Source organism: Salvelinus namaycush, chromosome 4, assembly GCF_016432855.1.
Source record: "Salvelinus namaycush isolate Seneca chromosome 4, SaNama_1.0, whole genome shotgun sequence".
NCBI classification, from domain to species: domain Eukaryota; kingdom Metazoa; phylum Chordata; class Actinopteri; order Salmoniformes; family Salmonidae; genus Salvelinus; species Salvelinus namaycush.
In genome coordinates this window covers 76,826,017-76,850,487 of record NC_052310.1, presented here as the reverse complement: position 1 = coordinate 76,850,487, position 24,471 = coordinate 76,826,017, and the positions used below count along the sequence as shown (strand labels likewise).

The 24,471-nt window shown below is 41.1% G+C and overlaps 1 protein-coding gene across 1 annotated transcript in view; it reads right to left on the bottom strand.

Annotated features, from left to right (window-relative positions):
- Positions 1-24,471, bottom strand: part of LOC120046834 (protein sidekick-2-like) — a 200,304-nt gene that overhangs the window by 148,809 nt on the left and 27,024 nt on the right. The window contains exon 3 of the mRNA XM_038992381.1: positions 4,493-4,640. Within this exon, the coding sequence (XP_038848309.1) occupies positions 4,493-4,640 (148 nt within the window). The remainder of the gene's footprint in view (positions 1-4,492; positions 4,641-24,471) is intronic.

Here is a 24,471-nt window from a genome sequence, read left to right as displayed (position 1 = left end):
TCTTCTGCACAGGTTCTATCAGGCTTAGGCCCTGACAGTAAATCTCAGTATGACAAAAACAATGGTGTTCCAAAAAAGGTCCAGTTGCCAGGACTACCAATACAAATCTATCTAGACACTGTTGCCCGAGAGCACACAAAGAAGAATACATACCTCGGCCTAACCATCAACACCACAGGTAACTTACACAAGACTGTGAACGATCTACGAGACAAGGCAAGAAGAGTCTTCTATGCCATCAAGAGTAACTTAAAACCTCACTAGGGTACGTGGGACGCTGGCCCACCTGGCCAACATCCATTGAAATTGCAGAGCGCCAAATGCAAAAACAGAAATACTCATTATAAAAATTCAGAAAACACACAAGTGTTACACATGGGTTTAAAGATTAACTTCTTGTTAATCCAACCACGGTGTAAGATTTCAAAAAGGCTTTACGGCGAAAGCATACCATGCAATTATCTGAGAACAGCACCCAGCAGACAAATCATTACAAACAGTAACCAGCCATGAGTCAGAATTAGGAGTATACACACTAGTTATCAAAATCCAGAAAATAGCTGTTAAACACTCTACAACCACCTAAAAGGAAGTGATGCCCACACATTCCTGCACAAAGCCCTAACCTACAGTGAGATGAACCTGGAGAAGAGTCCCCTAAGCCTGTTTCTGGGGCTCTGTTCACAAACAGACCCCACAGAGCGCCAGGTCAGCAACACAATTAGGCCCAACCGAATCATGTGAAAGGAAAAAGAGAACTATTTGATACACAGGAAAGAATTAACCAAAAAATGGAATACCTGACCACTGTGACTGACCCAAAATGACAAAAATCCTTGACATTGTACAGACTCCTAGAGAGGTCACCATAGGCAGACCTGGCTTTCAAGAGAAGATAGGAAATGTGCCACAAAATTAAAGTTGAAGTAGGAAGTTTACATAAACTGAGATTAAATGTATTTGGCTAAGGTGTTTCACAATTCCTGACATTTAATCCAAGTAAAAATTCCCTGTCTTAGGTTAGTAAGGATTACCACAGTTTTTTAAGAATGTGAAATGTCAGAATAATATTAAAGAGAAATATTTATTTCAGCTGTTTGCGACCAAGCTATACGACCCATTTGCGACCAAGCTATAACTTCCTGACTGATGTCTTTAGATGTTGCTTCAATATATCAACATAATTTTCCTACCTCATGATGCCATCTATTTTGTGAAGTGCACCAGTCCCTCCTGCAGCAAAGCATCCACACAACATGATGCTGCCACTCCCGTGCTTCACAGTTGGGATGGTGTTCTTCGGCATGCAAGCCTCCCCCATTTTCCTCCAAAAACAATGATTGTCATTATGGCCAAACAGTTCTATTTTTGTTTCATTAGACCAGAGGACATTTCTCTAAAAAGTACGATCTTTGTCCCCATGTGCAGCTGCAAACCGTAGTCTGGCTTATTTATGGCGGTTTTGGAGCAGTGGCTTCTTCCTTGCTGAGCGCCTTTCAGGTTATGTCGATATAGGACTCGCTTTACTGTGGATATAAATACTTTGTACTTGTTTCCTCCAGCATCTTCACAAGGTCCTTTGCTGTTGTTCTGGGATTGATTTGCACTTTTCGCACCATAGTACCTTCATCTCTAGGAAACAGAACGTGTCTCCTTCCTGAGCGGTATGATGGCTGCGTGGTCCCATGGTGTTTATACTTGCGTACTATTGTTTGTACAGATGAACGTGGTACCTTCAGGCTTTTGGAAATTGCTCCCAAGGATGAACCAGACTTGTGGAGGTCTACATTTTTTTTCTGAGGTCTTGGCTGATTTCTTTTGATTTTCCCATGATGTCAAGCAAAGAGGCACTGAGTTTGAAGGTAGGCCATCCACAGGTACACCTCCAATTGACTCAAATTATGTCAATTAGCCTATCAGAAGCTTCTAAAGCCATGACATACATTTCTGGAATTTTCCAAGCTGTTTAAAGGCACAGTCAACTCAGTGTATGTAAACTTCTGACCCACTGGAATTATGATACAGTGAATTATAAGTGAAATAATTGGTCTGTAAACAAGTGTTGTAAAAATGACTTGTGTCATGCACAAAGTAGATGTCCTAACCTACTTGCCAAAACAATAGTTTGTTAAAACCAGAAATTTGTGGTTTGGTTGAAAAACTATTTTTAATGACTCCAACTTAAGTATATGTAAACTTCCGACTTCAACTGTAGGTGGAAACTGAGCTGTACTTGCTAACTCCTTTCAGTATGACCATATTAGAGACACATATTTCCCACAGATCACACAGACCAACAAATAATTTGAAAACAAACCAAACATTGATAAACTCCCATATCTGTTAGGCGTAATACCACAGTGTGCAATCACAGCAGTAAGATTTGTGACCTGTTGCCATGAGAAAAGGGCATTCAGTATGGCACAAACATTGTAAATTCCAACAATATTTATTTATTAATTTATCTTCCCCCACTATTCATACTCAAACTATTTGCACATTGATAACACACTGTTCATAGCTGATAATATAACAGTTGAAATGTCTTTATCTTTTGAAACCTTTTTGAGTGCAGTATTTACTACGAATTTCAAATGTTTTTTTGTTGATGTTGTTTCTTCTCACTTTTGTTTATTTCACTTGCTTTGGCAAAGTAGACATGTTCCCCACGCCAATGAATCCCCTTGGCATTGAGAAAGAGAGCCACACATGTGGACATCATCTGTTCACCTACTCTGTGTCTCACAAAGAAACGGCGGTCGGAACCAAAAATCCAAGATTTCCACCGGTCTAATGTCCATTGCTCGTGTTTCTTGGCCCAAGCAACTCTCTTCTTATTATTGATGTCCTTTAGTAGTGGTTTCTTTGTAGCAATTTGACCATGAAGGCCTGATTCACACAGTCTCCTCTGAACAGTTGATGTGTCTGTTACTTGAACTCTGAAGAATTTATTTAGGCTGCATTCTTAGGTGCAGTTAAGTAATGAACTTATCCTCTGCAGCAGAAGTAACTCTGGGTCTTGCTTTCCTGTGTCGGTCCTCATGAGAGCCAGTTTCATCATTGTGGTTGATGGTTTTTGAGACTGCACTTGAAGAAGCTTTCAAAGTTCTTAAATTCTCCGAATTGACTAACCTTCATTTCTTAAATTATTGATGGACTGTCGTTTCTCTTTGCTTATTTGAGCTGTTCTTGCCATAATACGGACTTGGTCTTTTACCACTGCCCCTCTGTATACCACCCCTACCATGTCACAACACAACTTGATTGGGTAAAATGCATTAATTAAGACTGAAAGAAATTCTACAAATGTACTTTTAACAAGGCACACCTGTTAATTGAAATGCATTCAAGGTGAGTACCTCATGAAGCTGGTTGAGAGAATGCCAAGAGTCTGCAAAGCTGTTCATCAAGGAAAAGGGTGCCTACTTTGAAGAATATATAATATATTTTTTAATTTGTTTAAAACTTTTTTGGTTACTACATGATTCTACATTTGTTAGTTGATAGTTTTGATGTCTTCACTATTGTTCTACAGTGTAGAAAATAGTACAAATAAAGAAAACCCTTGAATGAGTAGGTGTGTCCAAACTTTTGACTGGTACTGTATATCTGGAGCCAATCCTTTCACTGTAAATGAGCAGTGCTCCCAGTCTCCCACTCGGGGCTGCCAAGCCAGTGAGAGACAGAGAGACAGAAAGCTATTGCCTCTTTCCAAAAGCACCTCTCTATTTGTCCCCTTTTTTAGTTTAAGAGGTAGAATGCCAAGACAAGAATCCCATTTGAGGCTTTCAGTGGCTCCGCCAGGCATTCAGAGCCCCACACTCCTATCCCCACTCTCAGAGCCCCCCTATCTAGCCCCAATATAGTCTGACAGTACCAGGCCTCTCTCTAAACTGGTAAACAAGTCTCTCTCGCTGCCTCACCTCCATTAGAGGGCAGAATAAATGGAGAGTAGAGGAGAGGCCCTGGGAGTACATTTCACTGAGGCCAAGACCTCTTTCAAGTGATGGAGACATAGTTACAAACAGACAGAACATGCAATCTATCACGCTCTGTTTCTCTCTCCCCTTCTCTTCATCTCTCTGTCCTCCATGTCACTCTCAGACACATGCACTAACAACCTTACGGCACCTTAGACACATAAAACACGCAGATGGAGCCAACTGATATGAAATACAATAGAATGAACAACCCATTCACACTAACACATAATAGACAACATAGCTATTGTTTATCAAATAGACAGCATCTTGAGGTAAGATGGGAGAGGGAAGAAGATAGAGAAGAAGAGAGAGAGTGGTTAGAGAAGAAGAGAGAGAGTGGGAGAGAGAAGAAGAGAGAGAGAGGGAATAAGAGAGGGAAGAAGAGAGAGAGTGGGAGAGAAGAAGAGAGAGAGTGGGAGAGAGAAGAAGAGAGAAGAAGAGAGAGAATGTGAGAGAGAGAGAGAGAGAGAGAGAGATAGCTGCATAAGAGACATCATCATGCATCTTACATGCGGCTGCTGGGCGGTATCTTGCGTCCGTCTCTGAACCATGTGACCTGCGGCTGGGGAAAGCTCCTGATGCGTGGAGCGGGAACCACTGCCCCCTCCCCCTGAGAGACCGACTGGGCGCGCTCACCCTCCTCAAAACCGCCCATAACTAAATGAAGAAAGAAGAGAAAGAAAGAAAAATAAATGTTTAGTTAGTCATTGGGAGAATATTCTCTCTCAAACTTGATCCTTTGTTTCCTTCGTTTTTTTCAACATCTTTTTTGTGGACTGAGGTGGTTTGACACAGCCTGTGATTGGTTGTCACATACTGAGGCAGTGGGACTGTAGATGTAGTGACTCACTGAGGGAACGCGGGGAGAACATGGTATAGACTCAGATCAATCTGTCACAACACCACTTACAAATGTATTTTTTAAATATATTTGTTCATTTATTTAACTAGGCAAGTCAGTTAACCCTTGTGTTGTCTTATGGGTCAAAAATGACCCGCCACTATTTTTAACAGCAGAGAAAACCCCCTAAATGACATTTTTTCAACTTGAAATTGTATTAATTTTCCAAACGTGACCCCAACATTAGAAAAAGTGAAACATCGCCTTTGTTCATATTTCCATGAAAGCTGTATACCACCAGGGTACAAAGATTGTCTTAGGGTCATTTTTAACGCGGCAGTTATAAAATAATTTACACACCACAAAAACCACAAAGACAAACACACACACACACACACAGAATGATAAATTGAGATTCTGTGTGCTACTGATTGAACTCAGCCAGCAGCTCCTGAAGAGGAAGATCACCATGGTTGGCACAGTTAGAAATAACAAGCCTGATATCCCCCCTACACTCCTCACAACAAGGGGGAGAGAGGCTTTCTCATCAAAGTTAGCCTTCACCCCCACCACCACTCTAGTTTCTTACCTCCCGAAGAGTAACAAGAATGTGGTCCTCCTGATCACACTGCACAAAACGGCTGAGATCGGTGATCGTGAGGACAGGAAGCCAGCCATCATCCTGGACTACAACCACAACAAAGGAGGTGTGGACAACCTGGACAAGGTGATTGGAACTGACAGCTGCAGGAGGATGACTTCCCGCTGGCCCCTGGTCATCTTCCATAACATCATTGATGTGTACTCATACAATGCCTTCGTGATATGGAACAAGATCAACTCTACCTGCATGCCTGATAAGCGGAACAAGAGGAGGGCGCCTGGAGCAGCTAAGAAAGGCACTTGTAACCCCACACATTCAAAGAAGGAAGCGTCTCCCCCGCACAGCAGCCTCTGCAGCACTTGTGAAAGCTGTTCAGGGGGCTGAATCTTGTCCTGATTCACTTGAGGATGCAGCTGGGGCAGCAAGAGGAGGAGATGCCAATTCTGCCCCCTAAAGAAGGACTGTAAAACAAATACTATGTGCTGCACATGTGAGAAATACATCTGCCAAGGCCATGCACACACACTTGCATACTGTCCTACATGTGCTAATTAAAGTTGATTGATTTATGTTCACATTTTTGTTTAGTATCTATTATCTTATTTATTGTTGTTTATACACCTTGTGGGTGGGGGCAATGGTTCAAAAAATGGTAGAAGACTTGTATTTTGTAGTTGAATTCCTCATTGTACAGTATATAAGAATGTATCACTATGTTGCTAGAGAGCCAGTATGAGGGTCCACACTCAGGGAACTAGGGCACGTGGAAGAAAAAAACAGTGCTGTGTTGCTGCATCATTTGAGGCAACACAAACTGAGTCCAGCAACTCCACGAGTCAAGACTACCATATATTTTAACTCAAAAAACATCACTGAATTGTTGTCATTAAAAAAAACTCTAAACAAATTAAATGGATACACTGAGTGTACAAAACATTATGAACACCTACTCTTTCCATGACATAGACTGACCAGTGTGAAGCCAGGTGAAAGCTATGGTCCCTAATTGATGTCACTTGTTAAATCCACTTCAAATCAGTATAGATGAAGGGGAGGAGACAGGTTAATTAAATAATTATTTTTAAGCGTTGAGACAATTGAGACATGGATTGTGTATGTGTGCCATTCAGAGCGTGAATGGGTAAGACAACATATTTAAGTGCCTTTGAACGGGGTATGGTAGTAGGTGTCAGGCTCACCAGTTTGTGTCAAGAACTGCAACTCTGCTGGGTTTTTCACGCTCAACAGTTACCCGTGTGTATCAAGAATGGTCCACCAACCAAAGGACATCCAGGCAACTTGACACAACTGTGGGAAGCATTGGAGTCAACATGGGCCAGCATCCCTGTCGAACACTTTCGAGACCTTATAATGTCCATTCCCCGGCAAATTGAGGCTGTCCTGAAGGCAAATGGGGGGGAGGGGTCTTAATGTAGGCTGCTTCATGGGGCTATGGCAACAATAGAACTGATATACTGTGACTGTCATGTTCATATTACTTACTGTATATTTCACATCATAATCCAGTCTTCTTGTCTTTCTCAGACTTTCTTTATTGAACATAATCATATTTGTTTTGGTGCATTTTAAAGTCAAACATTGTATCAGTAATAAATACATGTTCTAAAGTCCTTAGGAGAAGATGCAGTAAAAACTGTACAACATCACAACGTAGCTTTGCTACCTCCAAGCTGAACACGGCAATGTCGTCAGCTAACATTAGCTGCGTTTTACACAGGCAGCACAATTATTGGCAAAAGAGCTCATCTGATTGGTCAAAGAATAGTTAGTGAAAAAAATAATTTGGCTGCCTGTAAAAACACAGTCATTGTCACCTCAAACTAAATAAAGGATTGCTGAAGAATAGTAGATTACCTTTCTCTTTAGAATCCACAAGGTTGTTCAAATGAGACTATATGCTTGAGCAGTGGCTGTCACTGATGCTGTAGGCCTAGATGAGCTACAAGCCATGAAAGACACGGAGCTGGGGACTCAAAAAGGTACGTTTCTGTCAGTTTGCCTACCAAGTAGAGGTTAAAAACCTAAAAATAGAGCCTTTCTAACCCCATGTGAATAATACATCAAACAGTCAATTACGTTACCTCACATTTTAGAAATAATACAATCATTGATACATGCATAAGCCTTTAGACATTGAACTATAGAGATGTAACAGACCCTGAATGTAGTGGTAGATGGTGGCCAGCTCTCTAGCTTTATCTTTCAAAAAGAATTGTCGTGAAGTGACTTAACATTAGAACAATTGCGCCGGAGGAGATGGCTGCCGTTTTACGGTCTTCTAACCAATTGTGCTATTGTGTGTGATTTTTCGCGTTATTTGTAACTTATTTTGTACAAAATGTTTCTGCCACCTTGTCTTATGACCGAAAATAGCTTCTAGATATCAGGACAGCGATTACTCACCTCGTGCTGGACGAAGATTTTTTCTATAACGAGTCGGACGCAAAGGATTTACTTCAGACACCCGACAAGGCTAAAATCCCCCTGATTCGCATGAGAAAGAGACAGACATCAGGGATGTAGGTCGTGGTGCCTTGTAAGGATTCGAAGGCAAGTGGGAAATCTGCTTCTACCATCAGTCCTATTAGCCAACATACAATCATTGGACAACAAAATAGACTAATTACGATCACGAATATCCTGCCAACGGGACATAAACAATTGTAATATCTTACATTGCCTTGCAAAAGTATTCACCCCCCTTGGCGTTTTTCCTATTTTGATGCACTGCAACATGTCATTTAAATAGATTTTTATTTGGATTTCATGTAATGGATATGCACAAAATAATCCAAATTGGTGAAGTGAAATGAAAAAAATTACTTCTTTCAAAAAATTCAAAAATATTCAAAAACGGAAAAGTGGTGCATGCATATGTATTCACCCCCTTGGCTATGAAGCCCCTAAATAAGATCTGGTGCAACTAATTACCTTCCGAAGTCACATAATTAATTAAATTAAGTCCACCTGTGTGCAATCTAAGTGTCACATGATCTGTCACATGATCTCAGTATATATATACACCTGTTCTGAAAGGCCCCAGAGTCTGCAACACCACTAAGCAAGGGGCACCACCAAGCAAGCGGCACTATGAAGACCAAGGAGCTCTCCAAACAGGTCAGGGACAAAGTTGTGGAGAAGTACAGATCAGGGTTGGGTTATAAAAAAATACAGAAACTTTGAACATCCCACGGAGCACCATTAAATCCTTTATAAAAAAATTGAAAGAATATGGCACCACAACAAACCTGCCAAGAGAGGGCCGCCCACCAAAACTCATGGACCACGCAAGGAGGCCATTAAAACCTTTTGTCAATAGGGGGTGCTATTTGCACTTTGTAATAATTTCGTTCCCAAATTAAACTGCCTCGTACTCAATTCTTGCTCGTACAATATGCATATTATTATTACTATTGGATAGAAAACACTCTCTAGTTTCTAAAACCGTTTGAATTATTTCTCTGAGTGAAACAGAACTCATTCTGCAGCACATTTCCTGTCAGGAAGTGAGATTTCTGAAATCGAGGTCCCTGTTCTAGGGTCAGTTTATAAGTCCCCATGTAAGCTATGGGGCTACATGCACTGCATACGCCTTCCTCTAGATGTCAGTAAGCGGTGAGAATTTGAATGGAGTGGATTGCACCATCTGGGGGACTATAAAAGCTCATGGAACGGAAGTACCGTTCTTTTCAACGGGGCGCCTGGCGCAAGAGGGACATCACAATGGCGTCCTGCAAAAGCTTTCGTTTTAGCAGTTCTATATCTCCGGTCATGTTTTTATTCGTTATAGGTGTTAAAGACATCATAAGGTAGTTCATTTAAACCGACTTATAGCAGTTTATATCAGTTTATTGCGATTTTCTGGGATTTCTTTGTGACGCGCTATCACGAGTTGGACACCTCTCCAGTGGATGGCTATCGTTAGCTGCTATTTCTACAGGAGAAGAGGACATCTTTCAACCAAAAGACGATTGTTCTGGAGAAAGGACACCTTGCCCAAGATTCTGATGGAAGCTCAGCAAATAGTAAGCAGTCTTTATGCTGTTAATTCGTATTTATGTTGACAAATGTCAAATAATAATTCCGCCATGAATTTCGGTGCGGTCTCGCTTTAGCGCATGCTGTATTGCGCAGTAACGTTAATTTTAAAAATCTAACACAGCGGTTGCATTAAGAACTAATGTATCTTTCATTTGCTGTCCAACCTGTATTTTTTTTGTCAAGTTTATGATTACTTATCGATTAGAATAGGTGCCTCTCCAAGATGGCGCCGGACAGATTGCTTGAAGTTTTGGCCACTAATCACATTGTATAACCACGATTTGTGCCGCTAAATATGCACATTTTCGAACAAACCCTTTATGCATTGTGTAATATGATGTTACAGGACTGTCATCTGATGAAGAATATCAAGGTTAGTCAAAAATTATATATCTTTTGCCTGTTTGTTACGATCGCTAACCTTTGCTGCTGGTAAATGGTGTTGTGTTTCTGGCTATTGTGGTTAGCTAATATAATGCTATATTGTGTTTTCGCTGTAAAACACTTAGAAAATCTGAAATATTGGCTGGATTCACAAGATCTGTGTCTTTCATTTGCTGTATGCTGTGTATTTTTAAGAAATGTTTTATGATGAGTAATTAGGTAATACACGATGGTCTCTGTAGTTATTCTAGTTGCTTTGTTGAGAGTTGTGATGGTGGCTGCAATGTAAAACTATGATTTATACCTGAAATATGCACATTTTTCTAACAAAACATATGCTATACAATAAATATGTTATCAGACTGTCATCTGATGAAGTTGTTTCTTGGTTAGTGGCTATTTATATCTTTATTTGGTCGAATTTGTGATAGCTACTGATGCAGTAAAAAAATGGTGGAGTAAAAAAAGTGGTGTCTTTTGCTAACGTGGTTAGCTAATAGATTTACATATTGTGTCTTCCCTGTAAAACATTTTAAAAATCAGAAATGATGGCTGGATTCACAAGATGTGTATCTTTCATCTGGTGTCTTGGACTTGTGATTTAATGATATTTAGATGCTAGTATTTACTTGTGACGCTATGCTAGGCTATGCTAGTCAGCTTTTTTACTGATGGGGGTGCTCCCGGATCCGGGTTTGGGAGGAACTAGAAGTTAACCTCTTGACGCTAGGGGTCATATTTTTTTATTTTATTTATTTTAAATAACGTTCGCAAGGTAAACAGACTATTTCTCAGGTCCAGATCGTAGAATATGCATATAATTTACAGATTAAGATAGAAAACACTCCAAAGTTTCCAAAGCTGTCAAAATATTGTCTGTGAGTATAACCAAACTGATTCTGCAGGCGAAAACCTGAGAAAATCTTTTTTTTATTTTTTTATCTGTATTTCCTGGCAAGTCTTTCTTCCATTTAAAGGGGTATCAACCAGATTCCTTTTCCAATGGCTTCCTCAGGCTGTGACCAGGCTTTAGACATAGTTTCAGGCTTTTATTTTGAAAAATTTGCGAGATTTTTCAAAACTAGTCAGGTGTCCTCTGATTAGTTCATGCGCGCAAGAGGTAGCTCTCCATTTTCTTTTTCTCTCTTATTGAATAGGTTACGGTCCGGTTGAAATATTATCGATTATGTTTGTTAAAAACAACCCGAGGATTGATTATAAAAAACATTTGACATGTTTCTACAACCATTACAGATACTTTTTGGAATTTTCATCAAACGGAACGAGGCTTTGGTTTTCTGAACATAACGCGCAACCAAAATGGCGGTTTCTTGTTATAAAAGTAATATTTATCGAACAAAAATAACATTTGTTGTGTAACTGGGAGTCTCGTGAGTGCAAACATCCGAAGATTATCAAAGGTAAGCGATTAATTGTATTGCTTTTTTGACTTTCGTGACCAAGCTAACCAAGCTAATATAAGGCTAACTGTTCTAGCATTGATTGATACACTCACAAAAGCTTGGATTGCTTTCGCTGCAAAGCATATTTTCAAAATCTGACACGATAAGTGGGTTAACAACAAGCTAAGCTGTGTTTTGGTATATTTCACTTGTGATTGCATGATTATAAATATTTTTAGTCATATTTTTGAATCTGATACGTTTAGGAATTTTCTTCTGCCTTTCAGGACCGGAACGAGGCTGTAGTTGTCTGAACATAACGCGCAACCCAAATGGCGTTTTTTTGTTATAAAAGTAATATTTATCGAACAAAAAGAACATTTATTGTGTAACTGGGAGTCTCGTGAGTGCAAACATCCAAAGATTATCAAAGGTAAGCGATTAATTGTATTGCTTTTTTGACTTTCGTGACCAAGCTAACCAAGCTACTATAAGGCTAACTGTTCTAGCATTGATTGATACACTCACAAAAGCTTGGATTGCTTTTGCTGCAAAGCATATTTTCAAAATCTGACATGATAAGTGGGTTAAAAACAAGCTAAGCTGTGTTTTGGTATATTTCACTTGTGATTGCATGATTATAAATATTTTTAGTCATATTTTTGAATCTGATACGTTTAGGAATTTTCTTCTGCCTTTCAGGACCGGAACGAGGCTGAAGTTTTCTGAACATAACGCGCAACTCAAATGGCGTTTTTTTGTTATAAAAGTAATATTTATCGAACAAAAAGAACATTTATTGTGTAACTGGGAGTCTCGTGAGTGCAAACATCCAAAGATTATCAAAGGTAAGCGATTAATTGTATTGCTTTTTTGACTTTCGTGACCAAGCTAACCAAGCTACTATAAGGCTAACTGTTCTAGCATTGATTGATACACTCACAAAAGCTTGGATTGCTTTTGCTGCAAAGCATATTTTCAAAATCTGACATGATAAGTGGGTTAAAAACAAGCTAAGCTGTGTTTTGGTATATTTCACTTGTGATTGCATGATTATAAATATTTTTAGTCATATTTTTGAATCTGATACGTTTAGGAATTTTCTTCTGCCTTTCAGGACCGGAACGAGGCTGAAGTTTTCTGAACATAACGCGCAACTCAAATGGCGTTTTTTTGTTATAAAAGTAATATTTATCGAACAAAAATAAAATTTATTGTGTAACTGGGAGTCTCGTGAGTGCAAACATCCGAAGATTATCAAAGGTAAGCGATTCATTTTATTGCTTTTTTGACTTTCGTGACCATGCTAATTTGGGGCTAGCTGTTCTAGCATTGATTGATACACTCACAAAAGCTTGTATTTCTTTCGCTGTAAAGCATATTTTCAAAATCTGACACGATAGGTGGATTAATAACAAGCTAAGCTATGTTTTGGTATATTTCACTTGTGATTGCATGATTATAAATATTTTTAGTAATATTTTGCGCCCTGCAATTCAGTGGTTGTTTAGGAAAATGATCCCGTAAAAGGGATCCGTAGCGCAGAGAAGTTAATCAGAGAGGCAATAAAGACACTAAAGATAACCCTGAAGAAGCTACAAAACTCCACATCGGAGATGGGAGTATCTGTCCATAGGACCACTTTAAGCCGTACACTCCACAGAATGGGGCTTTACGGAAGAGTGGCCAGAAAAAAATAAGCAAACATGTTTGGTGTTCGCCAAAAGGCATGTGCAAGACTCCGCAAAAATATGGAAGGTACTCTGGTCAGATGAAACAAAAATTTAGCTTTTTGGCCATCAAGGAAAGCGCTATGTCTGGCGCAAACCCAACACCTCTCATCACCCCGAGAACACCATCCCTACAGTGAAGCATGGTGGTGGCAGCATCATGCTGTGGGGATATTTTTCATCGGCAGGGACTGGGAAACTGGTCAGAATTGAAGAAATTATGGATGGCGCTAAATACGGGGAAATTCTTGAGGGAAACCTGTTTCAGTTTTCCAGAGATTTGGGACTGTTATGTTCCCCAGTTTCTGTGTTGTGGGTTTGTTTGTATATGTTTCAGGAAATGTCTTCCTTGATTCCCTCAAGCAGGTGATTGGTCGGCCCCATTGCTAATTGGAGCTGACCCAGCCCTCTCGTCAGAGGATACAGCTGTATCCCATTACATACTCCTTCTCCAGCTAGTAAAGCCAGTGTTCCTTTGTTAGGGAGAGCTTATTAGTATGTCCTGTGTTGGTTGTTGCTCAAAGACAGATTTATGTTAAGTATTTTGAAGCCGCTGATCTGAGGTACAGTATGTGTGTGCCAATAGGACACAGTGTTTTGATTCCTGAAATTGTTTTCTTACGTTTGTATTAATATTTTTCATTTGTTCCCAGGGGAGACGGGGAAGGCACCTAGGGAGTGCTTAGGCAAGAGGCCTGCGGGCATACATAACCCGTAGTATTTACTGTCTATGCACACTAGGTAAGACCTGGGCAGACCACCTATTGTATTTTGGTTAGCTCACCAGGTGGTGCTAGTTAGGTAAGCAGTGGGTAGGCAGGTAAGGTAGGAGAGGGGGCTCTTTAACTTTAACTTTCTTTGCTTTGGTTTCGTCCAGCACCTTTTTCCCAAAATTACTGTGTGAAGGAATAAATTCCCTGTAAATGGAAAATTCTCTGCCTTTGTCATCCTTACCCGCACCTACAGTCCCATTCATCTTTCACTCCACGGGGAGTTGAGTTGTAGCAGGGTGTTGCGTTCCCTCTTCGTAGAGACATACATAACAGGGATGAGTTTCACCTTCCAGCAGGACAATGACCCTAAGCATACTGATAAAGCAACTCTCAAGTGGTTTAAGGGGAAACATTTAAATGTCTTCGAATTGCCTAGTCAAAGCCCAGACCTCAATCCAATTGAGAATCTGTGGTATGACTTAAAGATTGCTGTACACCAGCGGAACCCATCCAACTTGAAGGAGCTGGAGCAGTTTTGCCTTAAAGAATGGGCAAAAATCCCAGTGGCTAGATGTGCCAAGCTTATAGAGACATACCCCAAGAGACTTGCAGCTGTATTTGCTGCAAAAGGTGGCTCTACAAAATATTGACATTTAGGGGTGAATAGTTTTGCAAGCTCAAGTTCTGCTTATTATCTTATTCCTTCTTTATTTCGCAATAAAAAATATTTTGCATCTTCAAAGTGGTAGGCATGTTGTGTTGATCAAATGATACAAACACCCCAAAAATCTATTTTAATTCCAGGTTGTAAGGCAACAAAATAGGAAAAATTCCAAGGGGGGTTAGTACTTTCGCAAGGCACTATATATTTCACAGAGTCGTGGCTGAATGACAACATTAATAATCTACAGCTGGCGGGGTTTACGCTGCATCGGCCAGATAGAACCGCCGTCTCTGGTAAGACAATGGGTGGTGGTCTGTGTATATTTGTAAACAACAGCAGGTGCACGAAATCTAATAGTAAGAAAGCCTCTTGGTTTTACTCGCCTGTTGTAGAGTTTCTCATTATAAGCTGTTGACCACACTATTAAACAAGATAGTTTTCATCTATTTTCTTCATAGCTGTCCATTTACCACCACAAACCAATGCTGGCACTAAGACCGCACACAACGAGCTGTACAGTAAATGGTCATAAGCAATCAGGAATACGCTCATCCAGAGGCAGCGCTCCTAGTGGCCGGAGACTTTAATGCAGGGAAACTTAAATCCGTTTAACCTCATTTCCACCAACATGTTAAATGTGCAACCAGAAGATAAAACAACTCAAGACCACCTTTACTCCACACACAGAGACGTGTACAAAGCTCTCCCTCGCCCTCCATTTGGCAAATCTGACCATAATTCTATCCTCCTGATTTCTGCTTACAAGCAAAAACTAAAGCAGGAAGCACCAGTGACTCCGTCAATAAAGAAGTGGTGACATGACGCAGATGCTACGCATGTCTTTACTGACATGTTCAACATATCCCTGACTGAGTCTGTAATACCAACATGTTCAACATATCCCTGACTGAGTCTGTAATACCAACATGTTCAACATATCCCTGACTGAGTCTGTAATACCAGCATGTTCAACATATCCCTGACTGAGTCTGTAATACCAACATGTTCAACCTGTCCCTGACTGAGTCTGTAATACCAGCATGTTCAACCTGTCCCTGACTGAGTCTGTAATACCAACATGTTCAACATATCCCTGACTGAGTCTGTAATACCAACATGTTCAACATATCCCTGACTGAGTCTGTAATACCAACATGTTCAACATATCCCTGACTGAGTCTGTAATACCAACATGTTCAACCTGTCCCTGACTGAGTCTGTAATACCAACATGTTCAACATGTCCCTGACTGAGTCTGTAATACCAACATGTTCAACCTGTCCCTGACTGAGTCTGTAATACCAACATGTTCAACATATCCCTGACTGAGTCTGTAATACCAACATGTTCAACCTGTCCCTGACTGAGTCTGTAATACCAACATGTTCAACATATCCCTGACTGAGTCTGTAATACCAACATGTTCAACCTGTCCCTGACTGAGTCTGTAATACCAACATGTTCAACATATCCCTGACTGAGTCTGTAATACCAACATGTTCAACATATCCCTGACTGAGTCTGTAATACCAACATGTTCAACCTGTCCCTGACTGAGTCTGTAAAACCAACATGTTCAACCTGTCCCTGACTGAGTCTGTAATACCAACATGTTCAACATATCCCTGACTGAGTCTGTAATACCAACATGTTCAACATATCCCTGACTGAGTCTGTAATACCAACATGTTCAACATATCCCTGACTGAGTCTGTAATACCAACATGTTCAACCTGTCCCTGACTGAGCCTGTAATACCAACATGTTCAACATATCCCTGACTGAGTCTGTAATACCAACATGTTCAACATATCCCTGACTGAGCCTGTAATACCAACATGTTCAACATATCCCTGACTGAGTCTGTAATACCAACATGTTCAACATATCCCTGACTGAGTCTGTAATACCAACATGTTCAACATATCCCTGACTGAGTCTGTAATACCAACATGTTCAACCTGTCCCTGACTGAGTCTGTAATACCAACATGTTCAACCTGTCCCTGACTGAGTCTGTAATACCAACATGTTCAACATATCCCTGACTGAGTCTGTAATACCAACATGTTCAACATATCCCTGACTGAGTCTGTAATACCAACATGTTCAACCTGTCCCTGACTGAGTCTGTAATACCAACATGTTCAACATATCCCTGACTGAGTCTGTAATACCAACATGTTCAACCTGTCCCTGACTGAGTCTGTAATACCAACATGTTCAACCTGTCCCTGACTGAGTCTGTAATACCAACATGTTCAACATATCCCTGACTGAGTCTGTAATACCAACATGTTCAACATATCCCTGACTGAGTCTGTAATACCAACATGTTCAACATATCCCTGACTGAGTCTGTAATACCAACATGTTCAACCTGTCCCTGACTGAGTCTGTAATACCAACATGTTCAACATATCCCTGACTGAGTCTGTAATACCAACATGTTCAACATATCCCTGACTGAGTCTGTAATACCAACATGTTCAACATATCCCTGACTGAGTCTGTAATACCAACATGTTCAACATATCCCTGACTGACTCTGTAATACCAACATGTTCAACCTGTCCCTGACTGAGTCTGTAATACCAACATGTTCAACATATCCCTGACTGAGTCTGTAATACCAACATGTTCAACATATCCCTGACTGAGTCTGTAATACCAACATGTTCAACCTGTCCCTGACTGAGTCTGTAATACCAACATGTTCAACCTGTCCCTGACTGAGTCTGTAATACCAACATGTTCAACAAATCCCTGACTGAGTCTGTAATACCAACATGTTCAACATATCCCTGACTGAGTCTGTAATACCAACATGTTCAACATATCCCTGACTGAGTCTGTAATACCAACATGTTCAACCTGTCCCTGACTGAGTCTGTAATACCAACATGTTCAACCTGTCCCTGACTGAGTCTGTAATACCAACATGTTCAACATATCCCTGACTGAGCCTGTAATACCAACATGTTCAACATATCCCTGACTGAGTGTCACGCCCTGGCCTTAGTATTCTTTGTTTTCTTTAAGTTTTTTAGTTAGGTCAGGGTGTGACATGGAATGTATGTGTTTTTGTAGTGTCTAGTGTAGTTGTCTAGTTATGTCTATGGCTGCCTAGATTGGTTCTTAATTAGAGGCAGCTGTGGTTCATTGTCTCTGATTGAGAGCCATATTTAAGGCAGTCATAGGCATTGGGGTTTTGTGGGTAATTGTCTATGTTGAACGTTTGTTACTTGTCATTGCACTGACGTCATTTAGCTTCACGGTCGTTGGTTGTTTTGTTTAGTTTGTATTCAGTGTTCGTTTCGTGTTTTTCCTTTCTCTAAATAAAAGAGAATGTATTTTGCACACGCTGCGCCTTGGTCCTCTCTCTCACCCATAGACGATCGTGACACTGAGTCTGTAATACCAACATGTTCAACATATCCCTGACTGAGTCTGTAATACCAACATGTTCAACATATCCCTGACTGAGTCTGTAATACCAACATGTTCAACCTGTCCCTGACTGAGTCTGTAATACCAACATGTTCAACCTGTCCCTGACTGAGTCTGTAATACCAACATGTTCAACATATCCCTGACTGAGTCTGTAATACCAGCATGTTCAACATATCCCTGACTGAGTCTGTAATACCAACATGTTCAACCTGTCCCTGACTGAGTCTGTAATACCAGCATGTTCAACCTGTCCCTGACTGAGTCTGTAATACCAACATGTTCAACATATCCCTGACTGAGTCTGTAATACCAACATGTTCAACATATCCCTGACTGAGTCTGTAATACCAGCATGTTCAACATATCCCTGACTGAGTCTGTAATACCAACATGTTCAACCTGTCCCTGACTGAGTCTGTAATACCAACATGTTCAACCTGTCCCTGACTGAGTCTGTAATACCAACATGTTCAACATATCCGTGACTGAGTCTGTAATACCAACATGTTCAACCTGTCCCTGACTGAGTCTGTAATACCAACATGTTCAACCTGTCCCTGACTGAGTCTGTAATACCAACATGTTCAACCTGTCCCCGACTGAGTCTGTAATACCAACATGTTCAACCTGTCCCTGACTGAGTCTGTAATACCAACATGTTCAACATATCCCTGACTGAGTCTGTAATACCAACATGTTCAACCTGTCCCTGACTGAGTCTGTAATACCAACATGTTCAACATATCCCTGACTGAGTCTGTAATACCAACATGTTCAACATATCCCTGACTGAGTCTGTAATACCAACATGTTCAACATATCCCTGACTGAGTCTGTAATACCAACATGTTCAACATATACCTGACTGAGTCTGTAATACCAACATGTTCAACCTGTCCCTGACTGAGCCTGTAATACCAACATGTTCAACATATCCCTGACTGAGTCTGTAATACCAACATGTTCAACATATCCCTGACTGAGCCTGTAATACCAACATGTTCAACATATCCCTGACTGAGTCTGTAATACCAACATGTTCTACATATCCCTGACTGAGTCTGTAATACCAACATGTTCAACATATCCCTGACTGAGTCTGTAATACCAACATGTTCAACCTGTCCCTGGCTGAGTCTGTAATACCAACATGTTCAACCTGTCCCTGACTGAGTCTGTAATACCAACATGTTCAACATATCCCTGACTGAGTCTGTAATACCAACATGTTCAACATATCCCTGACTGAGTCTGTAATACCAACATGTTCAACCTGTCCCTGACTGAGTCTGTAATAACAACATGTTCAACATATCCCTGACTGAGTCTGTAATACCAACATGTTCAACCTGTCCCTGACTGAGTCTGTAATACCAACATGTTCAACCTGTCCCTGACTGAGTCTGTAATACCAACATGTTCAACATATCCCTGACTGAGTCTGTAATACCAACATGTTCAACATATCCCTGACTGAGTCTGTAATACCAACATGTTCAACATATCCCTGACTGAGTCTGTAATACCAACATGTTCAACCTGTCCCTGACTGAGTCTGTAATACCAACATGTTCAACCTGTCCCTGACTGAGTCTGTAATACCAACATGTTCAACATATCCCTGACTGACTCTGTAATACCAACATGTTCAACCTGTCCCTGACTGAGTCTGTAATACCAACATGTTCAACATATCCCTGACTGAGTCTGTAATACCAACATGTTCAACATATCCCTGCCTGAGTCTGTAATACCAACATGTTCAACCTGTCCCTGACTGAGTCTGTAATACCAACATGTTCAACCTGTCCCTGACTGAGTCTGTAATACCAACATGTTCAACATATCCCTGACTGAGTCTGTAATACCAACATGTTCAACATATCCCTGACTGAGTCTGTAATACCAACATGTTCAACATATCCCTGACTGAGTCTGTAATACCAACATGTTCAACCTGTCCCTGACTGAGTCTGTAATACCAACATGTTCAACCTGTCCCTGACTGAGTCTGTAATACCAACATGTTCAACATATCCCTGACTGAGCCTGTAATACCAACATGTTCAACATATCCCTGACTGAGTGTCACGCCCTGGCCTTAGTATTCTTTGTTTTCTTTATGTTTAGTTAGTTAGGTCAGGGTGTGACATGGAATGTATGTGTTTTTGTAGTGTCTAGTGTAGTTGTCTAGTTATGTCTATGGCTGCCTAGATTGGTTCTCAATTAGAGGCAGCTGTGGTTCATTGTCTCTGATTGAGAGCCATATTTAAGGCAGTCATAGGCATTGGGGTTTTGTGGGTAATTGTCTATGTTGAACGTTTGTTACTTGTCATTGCACTGACGTCATTTAGCTTCACGGTCGTTGGTTGTTTTGTTTAGTTTGTATTCAGTGTTCGTTTCGTGTTTTTCCTTTCTCTAAATAAAAGAGAATGTATTTTGCACACGCTGCGCCTTGGTCCTCTCTCTCACCCATAGACGATCGTGACACTGAGTCTGTAATACCAACATGTTCAACATATCCCTGACTGAGTCTGTAATACCAACATGTTCAACATATCCCTGACTGAGTCTGTAATACCAACATGTTCAACCTGTCCCTGACTGAGTCTGTAATACCAACATGTTCAACCTGTCCCTGACTGAGTCTGTAATACCAACATGTTCAACATATCCCTGACTGAGTCTGTAATACCAGCATGTTCAACATATCCCTGACTGAGTCTGTAATACCAACATGTTCAACCTGTCCCTGACTGAGTCTGTAATACCAACATGTTCAACCTGTCCCTGACTGAGTCTGTAATACCAACATGTTCAACATATCCCTGACTGAGTCTGTAATACCAACATGTTCAACATATCCCTGACTGAGTCTGTAATACCAACATGTTCAACCTGTCCCTGACTGAGTCTGTAATACCAACATGTTCAACCTGTCCCTGACTGAGTCTGTAATACCAACATGTTCAACCTGTCCCTGACTGAGTCTGTAATACCAACATGTTCAACATATCCCTGACTGAGTCTGTAATACCAACATGTTCAACCTGTCCCTGACTGAGTCTGTAATACCAACATGTTCAACCTGTCCCTGACTGAGTCTGTAATACCAACATGTTCAACCTGTCCCTGACTGAGTCTGTAATACCAACATGTTCAACATATCCCTGACTGAGTCTGTAATACCAACATGTTCAACCTGTCCCTGACTGAGCCTGTAATACCAACATGTTCAACATATCCCTGACTGAGTCTGTAATACCAACATGTTCAACATATCCCTGACTGAGTCTGTAATACCAACATGTTCAACCTGTCCCTGACTGAGTCTGTAATACCAACATGTTCAACATATCCCTGACTGAGTCTGTAATACCAACATGTTCAACATATCCCTGACTGAGTCTGTAATACCAACATGTTCAACATATCCCTGACTGAGTCTGTAATACCAACATGTTCAACCTGTCCCTGACTGCGTCTGTAATACCAACATGTTCAACCTGTCCCTGACTGAGTCTGTAATACCAACATGTTCAACATATCCCTGACTGAGTCTGTAATACCAACATGTTCAACATATCCCTGACTGAGTCTGTAATACCAACATGTTCAACCTGTCCCTGACTGAGTCTGTAATACCAACATGTTCAACCTGTCCCTGACTGAGTCTGTAATACCAACATGTTCAACCTGTCCCTGACTGAGTCTGTAATACCAACATGTTCAACATATCCCTGACTGAGTCTGTAATACCAACATGTTCAACCTGTCCCTGACTGAGCCTGTAATACCAACATGTTCAACATATCCCTGACTGAGTCTGTAATACCAACATGTTCAACATATCCCTGACTGAGTCTGTAATACCAACATGTTCAACCTGTCCCTGACTGAGTCTGTAATACCAACATGTTCAACATATCCCTGACTGAGTCTGTAATACCAACATGTTCAACATATCCCTGACTGAGTCTGTAATACCAACATGTTCAACATATCCCTGACTGAGTCTGTAATACCAACATGTTCAACCTGTCTGTACCCTGACTGCGTCTGTAATACCAACATGTTCAACCTGTCCCTGACTGAGTCTGTAATACCAACATGTTCAACATATCCCTGACTGAGTCTGTAATACCAACATGTTCAACCTGTCCCTGACTGAGCCTGTAATACCAACATGTTCAACATATCCCTGACTGAGTCTGTAATACCAACATGTTCAACATATCCCTGACTGAGTCTGTAATACCAACATGTTCAACATATCCCTGACTGAGTCTGTAATACCAACATGTTCAACATATCCCTGACTGAGTCTGTAATACCAACATGTTCAACCTGTCCCTGACTGAGTCTGTAATACCAACATGTTCAACATATCCCTGACTGAGTCTGTAATACCAACATGTTCAACCTGTCCCTGACTGCGTCTGTAATACCAACATGTTCAACCTGTCCCTGACTGAGTCTGTAATACCAACATGTTCAACATATCCCTGACTGAGTCTGTAATACCAACATGTTCAACATAGTCCTGACTGAGTCTGTAATACCAACATGTTCAACATTCCCCTGACTGAGTCTGTAATACCAACATGTTCAACCTCGTCCCTGACTGAGTCGTGTAATACCAACATGTCACCTAGTCCCTGACTTGAGTCTGTAAATACCAACATGTTCAACATAGTCCCTGGACTGATGTCTGTAAGACCAACATGATTCAACCTGTTCCCTGACTGAAGCGTCCTGTAATAGCCAACATGTTCCACATATCCTAGACTGATCTGTAATACCAACATTCACATATCCCTGACTGAGTCTGTAATACCAACATGTTCAACAAATCCCTGACTGATCTGTAATACAACATGTTCAACCATCCCTGACTGAGCCCGTAATACCAACATATTCACATATCCCTGACTGAGTCTGTATACCAACATGTTCAACATATCCCGAATGAGTCCTGTAATACCACATATTCAACATACCCTGACTGAGATCTGTAATACCAACATGTTCAACCTTCCCTGACTGATCCTGTAATCCCAACAAGTTCAACCTGTCCCTGACTGAGTCCTGTAATACCAACTGTTCAAACATCATTGTCCCTGAGCTGGTCTTAATACCAACATTGTTCAACCTGTCCCTGACTGAGTCTGTAATACCAACATGTTCAACTATCCCTGACTGAGTCTGTATAACCAACATGTTCAACTATCCCTGACTGAGTCTGTAATACCAACATGTCAACATATCCCTGACGTGAGGTCTGTATACAACATGTCTCAACCTATCCCTGACTGAGTCTGTAATACCAACATGTTCAACCTGTCCCTGACTGAGTCTGTAATACCAACATGTTCAACCTGTCCCTGACTGAGTCTGTAATACCAACATGTTCAACCTGTCCCTGACTGAGTCTGTAATACCAACATGTTCAACCTGTCCCTGACTGAGTCTGTAATACCAACATGTTCAACATATCCCTGACTGAGTCTGTAATACCAACATGTTCAACATATCCCTGACTGAGTCTGTAATACAACATGTTCAACATATCCCTGACTGAGTCTGTAATACCAACATGTTCAACATATCCCTGGCTGAGTCTGTAATACCAACATGTTCAACCTGTCCCTGACTGAGTCTGTAATACCAACATGTTCAACATATCCCTGACTGAGTCTGTAATACCAACATGTTTCAAGCAGACCACCATAGTCCCTGTGCCCAAGAACATTAAGGGAAGCTGCCTAAATCACAACCAACCCATAGCACTCACGTCTGTAGCCATGAAGTTCTTTGAAAGGATGGTCGTGGCTCATATCAACATCATTATCCAGGAAACCCTAGACCCACTCCAATTTGCATACTGCCCCCAACAGATCCACAGATGATGCATTTTTTATTGCACTCAACACAGCCCTTTACCATCAGGACAGATGGCAGACCTATGTAAGAATCCTATTCATTGAATACAGCTCAGCATTCAACAGCAAATTGCCCTCAAAGCTAAGCTAAAGACCCTGGGGCTAAACACCTCCCTCTGCAACTGGATCCTGGACTTCCTGACGGGCCGCCCCCAGGTGGTAAGGGTAGGTAACAACACATCTGCCACGCTGATCCCCAACACTGGGGACCCCTCAGGGGTGCAAACTCAGTCCCCTCCTCTACTCCCTGTTCACTCATGACTGCATAGCCAGGAACGACTCATTAAGTTTGCCGACGACACAACAGTGATCACAGACAATGATCACAGACAATGATGAGCCTATATGGAGGAGGTCAGAGACCTGGCCGTGTGGTTCCAGGATAACAACCTCTCCCTCAACGTGATCAATACAAAGGAGATGATTGTGGACTACAGGAAAAGGAGGACTGACCACGCCTCCCTTCTCATCGACGGGGCTGTAGTGGAGCAGGTTGAGAACTTCAAGTTTCTCGGTGTCCACATCAACAACAAACTAGAATGGTTCAAACACACCAAGACAGTCGTGAAGAGGGCACGACAAAGCCTATTCCCCCTCAGGAAACTAAAACGATTTGGCATGGGTCCTGAATCATCAAAGGTTCTACAGCTGCAACATCGAGAGCATCCTGACTGGTTGCATCACTGCCTGTAC